At 36.0% G+C, this 17,387-nt stretch overlaps 1 protein-coding gene across 1 annotated transcript in view; it reads right to left on the reverse strand.

Moving 5' to 3' along the window:
* Window positions 1–17,387, reverse strand: part of PCCA (propionyl-CoA carboxylase subunit alpha) — a 438,123-nt gene that overhangs the window by 248,102 nt on the left and 172,634 nt on the right. Inside the window, exon 9 of the mRNA XM_046664150.1 lies at window positions 4,864–4,942. Within this exon, the coding sequence (XP_046520106.1) occupies window positions 4,864–4,942 (79 nt within the window). The remainder of the gene's footprint in view (window positions 1–4,863; window positions 4,943–17,387) is intronic.

A 17,387-nucleotide genomic window follows, 5' to 3' on the forward strand; every position in this document is an offset into this window, starting at 1 on the left:
TTTATTATATAATAACAATAAACATTATTCTTTCAAAAATCTTTCAGGTGTTCTAAAGATTCTAAGACAAGTTATAGATGTTTCTTCCCTGAAAAAGCTTAGGAAAGATGTTACAAGAGGGAGACACTTCTTGGAATACAATAAGACAGCAATTAATGGCTATTAAGTTTTATTTTGTGGATTATGTAAAAAAATTTCTTCCTCAGGGAAGGAGGGAGGAAAGAGTAGATGCAGTGCACCATGATACCAACAGTTGGTGACCTCTAGAAGACAAATATTTAGGTGTTTCTGGACTGTTCTCTCAATTTTTCTGTAGTTTTGATTTTTCCAAGTTAAGAGAGGATATAGAGCAACTTTTTAAAATGAGGGGCACATATCATTAAATCAACTAGTGTCATACCTTTATTAATCTCAACAATGTTTCAGAGATGGTTTATCAAGTTGAAGAGAGTACTGGTTTAGGTAGAAAATTATTTATGTATGTGTCTCTGTTAATTACATGAACATATTTTGAATCAATGTGCCATTTACTGTCTAAGAAGGGGTTAATATTATTTACCAAAAGGTGCCTAATATATGAATGTATATAGTGATATCTGAAAATACAGAATTTTAAATTAACATCCACAGGTCAACAGAAACACAGCAAATGTCACTGCCAAGAAACTGAAGAACAATCCCCACCATAAAGGAATATGTTATAACAGTAGCCCCAGAGAAATGATTAGTAAGAAATCTGAGGGGCCAGCCCCATGGCTGAGTAGGTAAGTTCGTGTGCTCCACCTCGGCGGCTCAGGGTTTCACCAGTTCAGATCGAGCGCAGACACGGCACTGCTCATCAAGCCATGCTGAGGTGGTGTCCCACATGGCACAACCAGAAGGTCCTACAACTAGAATATACAACTATGTACTGGGGAGCTTTGGGGAGAAGAAGAAAGGAAAAAAAAAAGAAGACTGACAATAGTTGTTAGCTCAGGTGCCAATCTTTAAAAAAAAAAAAAAAAGAAAAGAAATCTGAGATCATAAGAAGAATAATGGAAAATAAGTGCTAAGGCTTTCAATGAAATTGCTATGTAAATGCCATATAAAAAGGGGAAAACAATGACAAAAATATTAAAGTTTGTAAAATACACATCTCTTCCAAAACCATTAAGTTATATTTAATATCTTCACAACAACATTCTTTCCTACAAAGAGGCTTTAGCAGATTGTCTTTTCCAAAGATGGCCACAGTGGTATCTCCCATTCCATGTGCTCCTCTAAGAATCTTACCATTCCTTTATGAAGAAGTGGAATCTAATTCTCCTCCCTTTGAATTTGAGCAGAATTTGTGCTCACTGGTAATCAACAGAATATGGTGCAAGGGAACCTGTGTGACTTCTGAGACTGGATCATAAAAAGTGATACAGCTTCCACTTGGATCTGAAACAACTGTGCTTGGAACTCTGGGTCACTACATAAGAAGTCCAAAGCCACTATACTATGAAGAAGTCCATGCCCCCCATGGAGAGGTCCACTGGCACACAGGGGTTACAAATAAAGCACAAGAGATAGCTTCAACACCTGAACTTTGAAAGACAAAGGCCAAATAACACGCGTTATGCGGTAAAAATGGGACTAAGTATGCCTCCTCCTCTTATGCTTGCTTCCAGCCACACACAGCAACCAGCCAGCCGAACTTTAAACATTTTACATAGTTAACCAATGCTCTGAAATATAAAGGCAAGTCTCCACTATCAAAAGGAACCAAGCCAGGCAAAAAGTTCCAGACCATTCTTCAATTTTGAAGATAAAAGCCCTCACTCTGACCTTAACCTCTCAGCATTTCCCAAGAAATTTTCAAGTCAAGCACTGTTGCAGCATATGCATTTAATTCATATAACTCAACCCTAAGACCAAAGAGAGAATAAGAGCAAAAATAAGATAACTTAAAACAGTGCCAGAAAGTCATCCTCGAGTGCTCTCACACTCTGTATCCAATCACTCAGGAAGTCCTGTTGCCTCTACTTTCAGAATTTAACTCTCTCTTATCACCTCCACCACGACACTGTGAAAGCCACCATCACCGTGTTTCTTGCATGGATTATTGCAACAGCCTCCCTACTGGTTTCTCTGATTCCAGAGTTCATGATTCCATCCCCAATAAGTCAATTACCAAGACAGCAACCAGAATGATCCTTTTAAAACCTAAGCCACAAAATTTTGATAACTGGTTAATCTGGATGATACATAAACAGAGGTTCATTATAGTCTACTTTTTCATATGTTTGAAATTTTTTATAATTAAAGAAATGTAAATAATGTTAGGCATTTGTTGAAGGCCCATGATTGTGACTACTCTACCCAAAGCCCTCCAACAGCTCCCCATCTCACTAAGAATGGCCTAAAGGTCCTGCACAATCTACTAACCCCATTCCACCCAAAATCCTTTGCCCCATCTCCTTCTACTCCTCCCTCCCTCCCCCACCTGGCCACCTTGTTGTTCCTAGACCTCTCAAGACATGCCCCTGCATCAGGGCCTCTGCACTTGCTCTTCCCTTGTCTGGATCCTTACCTCCTTGCTTAAATGTGCCTTCTCAATGAGGACAACCCTGACAATCCTGTTTAGAATAGGAATTCCCTCCAACACTCCTCATGCCTCTCCCTTTCCTCTTTTAATTTTCTTATACTACTTACCACTTTCCATGATAGTATACGAGTTACTTTGATTTCGTTTATTGTTTCTCTCTTCTTAGCAAAACAGTGTTTCTAAACCTTGTTTATGCTACGGATCCCTTTTGCAACAGCATACGAATCGCTTCTCAAAATAAGGCTTAAAGTGATTTAAAATGCATAAAAGAGGGGCCGTCTCGTGACTGTGTGGTTGAAGTTCCGTGCGCTCTGCTTCAGTGGACTTGGTTCACGGGTTTGGATCCCAGGCGCAGACCTACTCTATTCATCAGCCACACCGTGGAGGCAACCCACATACAAAACGGAGGAAGACTGGCACAGAGGTGAGCTCTGGGCTAATCTTACTCAAGCAAAAAAAGAGGAAGACTGGCAATGGATGTTAGCTCAGAGCGAATCTTCCTTACCAAAATAATAATAATAATAAAAAAATGCATAAAGGAAAAAACATAGGATCACATGGACACAAATTATACTGAAATACAGGTATCAAAGTATTTTTTAAAACAAATTTTGGCTATAATATATGTGGCTCTTTATTTATTAATAAGCTCCAACAACAAATCTAATAATCACTGTAGAGATTTCTGCCACCACTGTAATGTGATAAGATAACATATGTGATTTCCTAAGTGGTGGAAAGTTCCACAGATACTACTACTATGGTCGTTTGTTGCCTATCTTGGAGGAAACGCTAAATTCCAGTTAGAGGCTAGTGAAAGAAATATGCACTTTTTTCCTTCATCCAGATGCATGAACTTCCCCTGAACTTTATGGTCCATGAATTCAAAGGTTAGGAACTCCTGATCTAGAGTAAAAACTACATGGAGGAATGGATTGTCTTTTTTTGTTCATTACTGTATTCCTGGAACCTTACATAAAACAGTCCCTGTCATGCAGTAGGCTCTCAATAAATATTGCCAATCCACGCAATGAGTTTCTCCTTACTAGGTAAGCTTAAGATGGAAGAGGAGAACCTGATGTTACCTCAGTCAACGTCTGGTATCAGTGCCACTGTGACAGTGAGACTGGGGTTTAAAGACCCATATTTGTCATATGTCATCACCCCACAAACCCAAGCCAATTATTTTCTCTGATGCTCAACCAAAGAAACAATGGGAGTTCTGAGACAATTTTCTTTTTGAATTAAAACTATCTGCACAAGTTTGTAACATGGTGTCTTCTCATAAGGTTTTAAAGGGTAATACATTGCCTCTAGGAGATTTTCACCTTACTTGTTCATTTTAGAACCTAACTTCTGAACTACGTTTGCACTGGACGACTATCACACCAAATAATCCAGATTTCTGTCTTTAAGAGATTTTGGGGGAGTGTGGAGGAAAGGAAAAGGAAAAGAGGAAGAAAAGGGAGAAAGCAGAACTCCAAATTACTTCTGGGTAGAGAAAGGTCAGAAAAGGCAACATTAACAATAATAATTCAGGGATTTCCCTCATCCCTCTCCTCCAAAAAATGACATAAATCTCTCTTGCTGCCAAACCTGAAAATAAATAAGAATACAAATCTGAATAGAGTCCCTGAAACCTGTTCGTACTAGGCAGTTTTTCAAAAAGTTATTTTCTAATCACCATAATGTCATCAACGCATTTGGTTTTTTAAACTTTGTTTTAAAAATTACTTTTGATTTCTGAAACCACTAATAAGAAAGTATTCTAAATTTACAATAGAGTACACTGCATATAAAGGACATACAGTAATTTCAAATTCAAAAGGAAATATATTTCACACTATAAAATTATCAAAGTATTTCACTACTTTTTTAAACAAGCAAAGACAAGCAAGTACATACTGAGTAATACATAAACAAATGAAATTCTGACTGCTTTTAAATATATTTGGTTCAAATCTTTGCATTCAGAATTCTACAGCCAAATGTTAGTAATTTTTACCTAGAAAATAGAATCGCAGTTGTAATTTTTTAAAATACACTGTAAAAACAAAAAAAACATCCTTTGTCACTATTTAAGAAAGTAAAAATCTTTCTATAATAGGATAATCACCATCAAAATATAAATAAGAACATTTTATGCATAATTTCGAGTTCTTCCCCACGTAAAAGAGTAAAAATTAGATGTTTATTGTAGTTATTCTATTATACTTTCGGTATCTGTTTGTCAGTTTAATAACACTCTAGTAACTACAATTTTCATCAAAAGTATATTTTGGACAGCATCTCACCTGGTCTCTTCGTCATCCCAAGCGATTCGCATGCCTTTCCCACCACCACCTGCTGAGGCCTTGATCATGACAGGGTAGCCTAACAGCAGGGAAGAATTAGACAGAAGTTCAGACTTTGATCATTTGGATGCATGAACATGACAACTGACCACATGTTCAATAACGCAGAAGACAATAACTAATTTATTTAAAAGTTCCTTTCTTTAGAGTTAGGAAAATAACACCAGTGTAATGATCTTACATTTTTTTTTAAATGAGAGTGTGATCATTTTAAAAGAAAAAAGACTATTTGTATCAATAAATATAACATTTTCCCCAGTAGTGAAATAAAAAGCTAAGAAAACATAAGTTATTTGACGGTGGATTCCAAAAATAGGAGTAGAAAAGTATTGACTAACCAAAGACATAAGAAGCAACTCATATAGCATTAAGGAAACACACATGCACACACACACACTCATACACACACATGCACACTTAAGATTTCCCAAAACTGCTGTTTGTACACATAACAAATTAAACTCCCTTCTTTCAAAAGTAATGATTTACAGTTACTTGAGGTATTTTCAACTGAAAAGTCACAGGGACCCTCTGCAGCTTTATCAGCAAGAATCGACATGATGGTTTGGAGAAAAATTAAGCCATGGTTATTATATCACAGGCTGAAGCAGAAGATCCAGCTTTCACTGATATCAATGGAGAAGGTATTGCACTATTCCATTCATTCAACAGGAAATGCCTAGACTAGTGAATATTATGAAAATATAAAGTAAGGTTCAAAACAAAGGACATTTCCGGCTAAAATTTTATAGAAGAAAATAAAATCATAAAACTGCCATTAGTTAATAGGACTGAGTATTCAGATTAGCTTTTATACAGTAAAATTTTTGACAGCATGAGTCATCTATAATGATTTATCAAGAAAAGCTGTAGTCTCCGTGTTTAGAGGTTTTCTGAAAAGAAGGTGAAGATACTCATCTCTGAGACCACTTGTTTACGATCTTTTCTGAATAAAGGAGAGGTCAGTGAGCCCATAAAGGACTCTTCCTGGACTGTGATGCTCTAATAGCACTAAACTCTAGCCATAGGATCTTAGAGGAAAAGGAAAGAGAGGGCTAAATGTCACAGACCTTTGACCCTTAAACCACAAAACATCACTCTTAACTTCAACTTAGTTAAAATGCCACTTGCTTCCTAAGTGTTTCATAATTAATTCAATTTTAAAAATTCTGATGTTGGTTGTGTTTATGTGGGATAGATTCACGTAAGATAGCATTTTAAAAATAATGCTTTATAAGCGCAGTAAGGAGAAGAAAAACTAGCATACTGTTTTCACATTGTGAGCCTTATAATCTAGGAAGAAAGAGGGACAGTACCCAAATAATTCTACCACTGGGAATTCAGAAGAGAAAAGGATCATAGGAAGGCAAGAGAAAAGGGATTAAGAAAAGCATATTATAGAAAGGGCCATTATATGAGGATATGAAGGATGAGTTGGATTGGAACACTTTAGGCAGGAACAGCAGAAATAAAGCAGGCAGGGAAGCATGGGACAAGTTTAAGAAATGACCAAAACAATTCATCTGAAGTATAAAGTATCTGTAGGATGGCAGAGGAAAAGAGAACTGAAAACATCAACTGGGGGCAAAGTATGCTATCTACTTTTGCATAGTACAGACCCTGCATAAGAGTAACAAGAATGGTGCTCGTCTCATTCAATGCTATAGCCTCACAATGAGTGTCATATAAAGGAATTAGATTGAAATCAATAAAGAAGAATTAGCCTGCTTTTGAGCAGTGAAGAAACAATATCTGAAAATTAGAAACTGGCATGCCTGAGAAATCTTTTTCACAACAACATAAGGTCTTGTTTTAAACAAATGGATCCATACCCGCCCCCCAAAAAGCCATGTAAGCAATTCACCATCACAAACTATTTATCCATGTAAATAGGAAACCACAAGAGGTATAATATCCACATCCCATATCTCTACTATTTTCAGTTCCATCTGAGGATTAGGAAATTTACAGTTATTCTATTGTAGTTTAATCTCATCTTAGTCATTTACTATGGACCACAAACTATGCAGTGATTTGTGAGGTTTGAAATAAGATTGGGAAATCGTGCTTGGTCACAAGGAACTAGATGGGGAAATAAAACACATAAAATAACTTGTCAACAAGAAATTATTACTTGTTCAGAGAAAGTGAGGAGCTGTTAGACAATAGGGCAATATATAAAAAGGCAATTACAATATGGTCCCCCCAAAGAAGGCAAAGCAGCATTCAACCTGTGAATACGTCTAATCCAGAAAGGCAAGATTCCCTGACAAAAATCTAACAAGCCAAATACAAAACATTTGGGAGGGAGGGAGAAACTGGCAAAAATTAGTGATATTATAGTCACTAACTCAATCTAATTTTTGAGCTATAAGTGGAAATAATATAAAGGTTAAGGTTTTGCACTCATGCCAAGGTTTCCTACTTATGCCAAATAAATCACTAAATTTCAGACAGTGCATATTTTTATGCTGTCACCATGCCTTGAATAAACAAGACCTAGCCATTTGAAGAGGAGAAAAAGAATATTCCACACAAGTGATGTTAAATAATATCAAAAAGTCCAGTCCCTCATCCCTACTTTCTTATTGAATCTCTGCGGTTCCAATTAGGGTAAGTCATGGGGTGCCAGGAGTTGGAAGAAAAAGGAAAAAAAGGATTCAGTCAAAAGCTGACATTCCCAGAAAAACCAGAAATGACCAAGTTCACAGTTATCGCTACCCCTCACCTTACCTAGAGTCTGGACATGAAATTTCTACTAATGTTCTCTCACACTTTTTTTTTTTATCCATTAGAGTACTTACTCTTCTGTTCTTTTGTCTATGATGCATTGCTTTAACTTTATATTCCTCAGTTGACATGTCTGAAACAGAACCACCTCCCTTATCATAATAAAACAAACTTCTCCAAGGTTTTCAAAAGGAGATGAATCTCTTAGTATAAAAAGATTACTTGAAAAAAAAAAAAAAACAACTCAGTCCTGGTACTGTTGGCAAGTTCTTCCTTATCTTTACCCTCCTCTCATTGGACGCCTCCTCCACCACCTGACCTCCCCCTCCCAGCCCAGAGACATGTGACTCTCCTACAACACTCCTCCAACTCCACCAGCAAAAAGTCTCTATTTCTTATTTCCCTTCTGCACAGTGCTTCCAAAATGAAATCTACTAAATATTATGCAAGAAAAAAATTAAATATTTAAGAAAATATAGGTTACCAAAGTACTAAAGGTTTCTATTCTTACTTCTCTATACTCAATCTCCAAGGGCAGGTTTAACTATGGGATGACATCTTAACTGGTTTCCTTTCCTTCCAGCAATCCAGCATATCCCTTTCAACCATACAGCAGAGATCCTCTTTCTAGCTCTACCAACAAGTTGTCATTCATGAACTCAAAAACATATACTGAATAAATACCACATGCCAAACACTGATCTGGCTTGGGAGGATACAAAGATAAACAATTCAGAAAGTTATCTGCTCTCGTGGCACTTACTATCTAGCAGAGAATTATATATAAATACACATACACCTAAATATACATACACATATATATTATACATATCCTAACATATATAACAGGTAGGGTTGTGATAAGTGCTATAATAAAACAACAGAGATGTGATTGAGAATGATTAGGGCTACTTTTCCTTGAAAAGCCTTCTCTGAAAAAACAGATATTTAAACTGAGACCTGAACGAACTAGAGCTAGCCCTCTGAAAATCAATGAGGAAGGAATATTCCTGACAGAAGGAACAAGCTGGAAAGGTTATATAGGAGAAGGCAGTGACCTAACATAGTATTTTTTAAGATCATTTTGGCTGTTCTACAAGGTATGAATTATAAAAGGGCAAAGATGGGAACAAGGAGATTGATTAGGAAGCTTTTGCAGTGGTCCAGGGTAACGAGAGCTGGAACCTAGACTTGGCTGGTAGAAGCAAAGACAAAGACTTGAAGTCTGTCTTAGAGGTAGAGTCAGCATGACTTGCTGATAGTTTGGATATGGATGCTAAAGGAATGAAGGAAGACTCCAGGAGCTTAGGCGCTTTCTTGTTTACTTATGGATTCCAAAACTAAAAGAACTCATTTTTTTTTTGATCAACTGATAGCACCATGTTGATATACACAAGACACAATAAATGACCTCCCCCTTCAAGCAAAACCTGCCCCTATACGTGGTGAAATAACCTGGCAACTTAAAGGCTGATGAAACGACACCTTCATGATGCAATAGTCCTAAGAGTCATATAATAAAGAATTTTATGTAGCTTTTCCACCTACAGTTTCTTGAATTAAAATTTCATAGAATATAATGACTAATGGAGAAGGAAAACTTAACAAGAAGGGAAAAGCGAAGTAAGTCTTGGGAAATGTCCTGTTCCTAATTTGGTGGTGCTAATCAGAAATCTCTCAAGGCTTAAAGAGAAGGTGTGATTTTTTTTTTCTTTTTTGTCCTCTTTTAAAAAGAGTTAGGAAACACTTATAATTAATTAAAAGGCCTGTATTTCCTAAAAGAAAGGTTCAAAGGAAAAAGGAAAAGAAAGCTATTTCAGAGAGTAAGACAGTCTTCTAAATGGACAAAAGAGGCTCTGATAACGTGATCTCAAAAGCTAAAACAAAAGAACCAGGGGGAAAAAAAATTCACAACAAACAGGAAGGAAATCCCCAGATGAAGGCCGTGCATTATAATTACAGGAAAATCAACCATTATGCATTGAATTCGTTATATTCCTTTACTCTCCTTTAATGTAAAATACTTAACTTACCTTTTTGCTTTGAGGGATTTTATTATGAAAGTGATATTTTTGAAAAATCCAAGGTGGTGGTTGTATAGAATATTCCACAATTTGAATTTACCTGATTGTCTCCTCATTATTGGATTCAGAATACAAATTTTTTAAAAATACTACATAGCTGACTTTGTACTCTCATTCTTAAAACATCCATTTGTCCTTTTGCTGATGAAGTTAGGTTTGATTACTTGAGTAAGATGGCATCTATTAAATTTCCTCATAAAATATATGTCATTTTCTGTTTGTAACTAGCAAATAATCTTTAGGTTGACACTTGGAAACTGTGAATATCCTATCCTCAAACAATAGTCTACCCAATGGTAATAATAAACATTAATGATTCTTGCTCTAAGTAATTTCTACATTGTTTGTAGCAAGATGAGTTTAAAAAAATGAAGACATAGTTTTTTGCCTTTCCTCACTGTTGTTCCCCCAGTGGCTAAGAGTGCCTGGAGAATAGCATGCAAAATAATAGTAAGTAAACGTATTCATTAATAATCTCAGTAATTGCAAATCATTTATTTTCCCTGCTGTAATATATTTCACTGCATAAGCATACAGAAGCATTATCCATTCTACTATGACTAGACAATCAGATTTATACATACAATACTCCTATGAATATTTTTGTATGTGTTGCTTGCAATCCTGTGTAAGAGATTCCTGGAGAATACGTCTAGGAATACAACTGCTGGATGGTATGCAACTCTTATAAAGTCTTTATTAAAAATCCAATTTTTCCACTTTTCTTTATCCCCATTATCACCACACTCACAGAAACTACCATCACCTCTTCATAGGACTCCTGTAATAGCCTCCTAACAGAACTCCCTACACTATAGTTGGTCCCATCAAACTACACAGCGGTCAAAGATTCTTTTAAAATATATTATAAGATCACCTCTCTCTCCTGCCTAAAACACTAAGGGTTTACATTGTACTAAGAAAGAACCATAAACGTATAACGAAATAGAAATTATGAACTCTAGTATAGGAAGTATGTAAGGCAGAGAGAGATGCCTAACATACACGTTGAATCAGAATACCAGAAAAGGCTATGCTAGACTTGCCCTAAGAAAGCTTTAAAAAAATAAGCCTGGAAGGTATTAATCTGAACATCAATTAATTTATCTAACAAACAAAATAAACTTTAACATCTTTTAAATAAAAATAACAAAATCCAAACACATAATATAACATTCAAAATGTTTACAGTCCAATCAAAAATTAAGAGACATCTGAAGAGGCAAAATGTGAACCACAACAGAAGAAAAACTGTCAACAGAAACAAACCCAGAAACGAAAAACCTTAAAGCAGCTATTACAAATTATAGCTACTACAAATATTGTAAGTATGGGAAAGGATTTAAAGGAAAAATGATCACAAAGAGAAGAGAGATAGAAAATATAAAAAATTAAAAATGGAATTCCTAGGTATAAAAGTAAAATGACTGAAAAGAAAAAAATCCAACAATGTATAGAAAGAATTATACACCATGACCAAGAGGGATTTATTCCAGGTATGCAAGGCTGGTTCTACATTAATAAACCAATTAATGCAACTCATCACATCAACAGGCTACAGAAGAAAAACTATATGACATATCAGCAGATACAGAAAAAGGATTTGACAAAATCCAACCACTGAGTTCAGCAAACTAAGAACGGAAGGAAACTTCTTAGACTTCATAAAGAACATCTACCAAAAAACCTTCAGCTAAGTAATGGTGAGAATCCAGATGCTTACTCCTTAAGATCAAGAACAATGCAAAGATATTCCCTCTGACCACTCCTATTCAACATCCTAGCACAGGGCCTTGCTTATGCAATAAGACAAGAAAAAGGCAAACAAATTGGGAAGGAAGAAATAAAACTCTTCATTAGCAGGTAATATGATTGTGTACAAAGAAAACCTCAAAGAATCAACCATCACCACCAAAAAAAATCTTCTAGAACTATAATAAGCGATTATAGCAAGATTGCAGGATACAATGATAACATAAAATAGTTAATTTAAGGGCTGGTCCCATGGCCTAGTGGTTAAGTTCAGGAAACCCTTCTTCAGTGGCCCAGGTTCAGTTCACGGGCACAGACCTACACCACTCATCAGTGGCCATGCTATGGCAGCAACCCACATACAAAATAGAGGAAGACTGGTACAGATGTTAGCTAAAGGCGAATTTCCCTCAAGCAAAAAGAGGAAGATTGGCAACAGATGTTAGTTCAGGGTGAATCCTCCTCAGGGGAAAAAAAAGTTAATTGCATTCCTATATACTAGCAATGAAAACTTGGAATTTGAAATTTAAAACAAATTATCATTTACATTAGCACCAAAAAAATAAAATACTTAGGCATAAATCTAACAAAATATGCAAAGCATCTATATGAGGAAAACTGAAATTGTGATTACTGAAATTAAGGAAGATCTAAATAAACGGAGAAATATTCCACGTGCATGGATAGGAAGACTTGATATTGTTAAGATAACAAGTCTCTCCAACTTGATCTATAGATTCAATGCAATCCCAATCAAAATCCCAGGAAGTAGGGGCTGGCCCCGTGGCCGAGTGGTTAAGTTCACGGGCTCCGCTGCAGGCGGCCCAGTGTTTCATTGGTTCGAATCCTGGGCGCGGACATGGCACTGCTCATCAAACCACGCTGAGGCAGCGTCCCACATGCCACAACTAGAAGGACCCACAACAAAGAATGTACAACTATGTACTGGGGGGCTTTGGGGAGAAAAAGGAAAAAAATAAAATAAAATCTTTAAAAAAATCCCAGGAAGTTATTTTGTGAATATCAACAAACTAATTTTAACATTTATCTAGAAAAACAAAAGGCCCAGAATGGCCAACACAATATTAAAGGGAAACAACAAGTTTGAAAGACTGACATTAACCAACTTCAAGACTTGTTATAAAGCTAGAGTAATCAAGTCAGCATGGTATTGGTAAAAGAACAGACAAATTAATCAATGGGATAGAATAGAGGGCCTGGATACAGACCTACAGAAACATAGTCAACTGATCTTTGACAGTGGAGCAAAAGCAATTCAATGGAGAAAGGATAGTCTCTGTAACAAATAGTACTAGAACAACTGGACATCCACATGCAAAAAAAATGAATCTGGGGGCCGGCCCTGCGGCCGGGTGGTTCAAGTTCTGCTCTGGCAGCCCAGGGTTCACAGGCTCAGATCCTGGGTGTGGAACTACTCCACTCATCAGCCATGCTGTGGAGGCTGATACATACAAAGTAGAGGAAGACTGGCACAGATGTTAGCTCAGTGACAATCCTCCTCAAGGGAAAAAAAAAGAGGAGGATTGGCAACGGATGTTAGCTGAGGGCAAACTTCCTCACCCAAAAAAAAAAAAAGAACCTGGACACAGTCCTTAGACTTTTCATAAAAGATAACTCAAAGTGGTTCCTAAACCTAAATATACAATACAAAACAATAAAATGTCTAGAAGATAAATAGGAGCAAATCTAGGTGACCTTGCTTTTGGTGACGAGTTTTTACATACAACATCAAAAGCACAATCCATAAAAGAAAAACACTGATAAAGTGGACTTCATTAAAATTAAACACTTCCGGGGTAGGCCCGGTGGCGCAGCAGTTAAGTTTGCAGGGTCTGCTCTGGCTGCCCAGGGTTTGCCAGTTCGGATCCCAGGTCCGGACCTACACCCCGCTGGTCAAGCCATCCTGTGGCAGGCATCCCACATATAAAGTAGAGGAAGAAGGGCATGGATGTTAGCTTAGAGCCAGTCATCCTCAGCAAAAAGAGGAGGACTGGCTTCAGATGTTAGCTCAGGGCTAATCTTCCTCAAAAGAAACAAAAAAATTAAACACTTCTGCTCTGCTACAAAATACTCTTAAGAGAATGTAAGCCCAAGTTATAGGGTAGGAGAAAATATTTTCAAAATACCTATCTGATGAAGGACTTGTATCTAAAATACACAGAGCTCCTGGGGGCCAGCCCAGTGGCGTAGCTGTTGAGTTCACATGCTACACTTTGGCAGCGTGAGGTTCCCCGGTTCAGATCCCAGGCACAGACCTAAGCACTGTTCATCAGGCCAAGCTGTGGCAGGCATCCCACATATAAAGTGGAGGAAGATGGGTACAGATGTTAGCTCAGGGCCAATCTTCCTCAGCAAAAAGGGGGAGGTTTGGCAGCAGATGTTAGCTGAGGACTAATCTTCCTCAAAAAAAATAAAAAAAGAAGCCAAGAAACTAACAAAAATAGAATAAAAAAAAATGGAACCAGCAAAAATAAAAAGCATACAATATAAAAAATTCAAACTATTGTAAATACGATAAATGTACATGGACTAAAACTCTCTGGTTAAAAGACACGGCCAATCTAATTAGAAAAAGAAAAACCAACATCAGTCCATATACTTACAAGAGATACACCTAAAACAGCAGTTCACTGGTTGGTTGAAAAGACAGAGCAACATACAAGGAAAAGACCAAAGTAAGCTAGTTTAGGCATATTAAGATCATATAAAATCAGATTTGAAAGCAAAAAGAAAGTCACTACATTTTGATAAAAAGTAAAATTAGCCAAGACACATGTTGAACTGTTATATTACTTATTAACTTATCTTCATAATATTCATAGGCAAAACCTGACAAGCAAGGGAAAATTTGGAAATCTATTCTTTCAAAAATTGATCAAATAGCCAAAAACGTCACTACGAGATTTGAACATTCTAATAGCTACGTTTGACCTCTTGATCAGAAGGTATAAATTACAATATTTTTTCAAAGGTTTCTTCAACATATCTTTAACCACAGAGTCATATACCACATGCAAAACATTTTCTAAGCAGCATGAAATAAATAGAGGAAATAAAAGATTGCAGGGCTTGGCCAAGTATTTTTATCCCTCCTAAGTAGGAATATCATTCTTCCATATAAAAAAAAACACGAGCAGCTTTTTTTTCTTTTTTTAATGTTAAACCATGTGAAAAGAAAGATGGGAGGAATAGGTAAAGGAAGGGCAGGGCACAGAAGAAAGGACAACCAAAGTCCCTATACACTAATCAGAGACAGAGGCTGAGGCAGTTAGAAGACCAACATCAAGAAGAAACACATGGGAGAGCCTAAATTGCGAAGAATGTAAGACGTCACTGTCACAGGTTAGTGTGAAGGCAATAAGGCTCAGCAGAAGACTCTCATACATTTGAATCTTAAGATTCCTAAAAACTTCCATTAGTCCAGCCTAATGAATCCAAGAATAGCCTGCAAGAACTTCAGAGTAGTAGTCATTAATAAGCACATACTAAATTTACCTGAATAATCCTAGATTTTTTAAAAATTATCTATTTGTTGACAGATCATCATGTCTTACTTAATATTCCTGTTCTTCCCAGGTATCTCCATTATAAAATTGGAGATTAAGGAAAAACAGTGAGAAAATTACTGTCAAAGTATAATCTATAAACATTGTGGAAAAAAACTTTAAAATGTGCAATTAGTTAATTCATTTTTAAACTCATGGATTCATTCACTGAATAACCACTTACTGAATATATATTATGTGAGGAACATTGTCTTAAGTACTAAAAATACAAAGAAAACTAATCCATGGTCATTTTTACTATAAAATAGTAACCAAATGAACATAAAACAATCCTTTGCAAAGATAAACAGAATTTATTTAATGTAGGGAATCCCACACTATTTTAAGAAAAAGGCAATCCATCAAGATACTTCAATAAAAGGGGCAGGGAGGTATTTCCATGGGAATACTGCAGGACAAGGAACACACTTCATGAGACACTGCACCAGTTTGATATTATTTTCTCCTTTCCTTAAAAAATTCTTTATAACAAACATTCACTCTTTCACTCTTTCTTTTAACAAATAGTTACTTGAGAAAACTGTATATTCTTCTATTGTTGGGTAGAGTGTTCTATTTATATCTACAAGGTCAAATTGGTTTATAGTGTTGTTCCAGATCTCTATTTCCTTATTGATCCTGTCTATGGACGTTCTATCTATTATTCACAGTGTGGTATTGAAGTCTCCAATTATTATAGTAGAAATATTTCTCCTTTCAATTCTGTCAATGTTTACTTCATATATTTTGGGTCTTTGCTGCATGGTGCATATATGTTTATAATAGTCAATACATTTATAATAATCAATATATAATGTCTTTGTCTCTTGTAACAGTTTTAGACTTAAAGTCTATCTTGTCTGATGTTAGTACAGCTGCCCCAACTTTCTTTTGGTTACTATTTGCATGGAATATCTTTTACCATCCTTTCACTTTCAATCTATTTCTGTCTCTGGAACTAAAGTGAGTTTCTTACAGACAGCATATAGTTGGATCATCGTTTTTATCCATTCTGCCAACATCTGCCACAGAGAGATATCATTTCACATACACTAGGATAGCCATAATATTTAAAAAATAAAAAAAATTTAAAAAACAGAAAGTAAGTGTTGGCGAGGATGTGAAGAAACTGGAACCCTCATACATTCCTGATGGGAAGGTAAAATGGTTCAGCCACTATAGAAAAGAGTTTGGGAGATTCCTCAAAATTTAAACACAGATTTACCATATAACCCAGCAATTCCACAACTAAATATATACCTAAAAGAACTGAAAACAAGTACCCAAACAAATACATGTATGTTCATGTTCATAGCAGCCCTATTTACAATAGTCAAAAGGTTAAAACAACTCAAATGTCCATCCGCAGGTGAATGATAAACAAAATGTGGTATATATATACAATGGAATATTATTCAGTCATAAAAAGGAATGAAGTACTGATACATGGTAAAACATGGATGAATTCTGAAAACTCTAAGTGCAAGAAATCAGACACAAAAGGTCGCACATTGTATGATTCCTTTTATATGAAATACCCAGAATAGGCAAACCCATAGGGACAGAAAGTAAATTAGTGGTTGCCAGGGGCTAGAGGGATAAGAAGTGAATACTAATGGATATAGGATTTCTTTTAGGGGTAATGAAAATGTTCTGGAATTAGACAGTGGTGATGGCTGTACAACTTTGTGAATATACTAAAAACCACTGAATTGTACACTTTGTACACTTTTATAGTATTTAAATTTTATCTCCATTCAAAAAGATCTAATCTTTAGCATAAAAATTTAGAACAGGTTGCCTCTGGACGTCAGGGATGACGACTGAGTTGGAAAGAGCATGAGGGAGCTCTCTGGAGTGATAGTAATTAATGTTCAGTATCTTGCTGGGGTTTTGGGTTACACAGACGTATGCATATATCAATCGGCAAATACAGACTTAAGATTTGTTCACGTTACTATATACAAATTTCACCTCAAAATAATATAATTGTATACAAATATTGAATGCAGTTAATCACATGTAATTTAAAGTATGTAGTGGGATGCATACTGATATCTGCAATGTACTCTGAAATGTACCAAAATTAAGATGGATTAACAAATGGATAGATAAGTGATAACACAAGTTTAGTAAAAGTGAAATCTTGGTGTTGGGTATATAGGTACACACTGTAAAATTCTCTCAATATGTTGTCTGATTGAAATTTTTCAAAGTAATATATTGAGGAAAAAGTTAACGAACATGAAAAAAAAATCCAAAAGTCATGAGTACTACGCAGAGATTTAGAATACTGTTGTAAGATAGAATGACTGAATGACAATATTAGAGT

This window comes from Equus quagga, chromosome 6, assembly GCF_021613505.1.
Source record: "Equus quagga isolate Etosha38 chromosome 6, UCLA_HA_Equagga_1.0, whole genome shotgun sequence".
In the NCBI taxonomy this organism is placed as follows: Eukaryota; Metazoa; Chordata; class Mammalia; order Perissodactyla; family Equidae; genus Equus; species Equus quagga.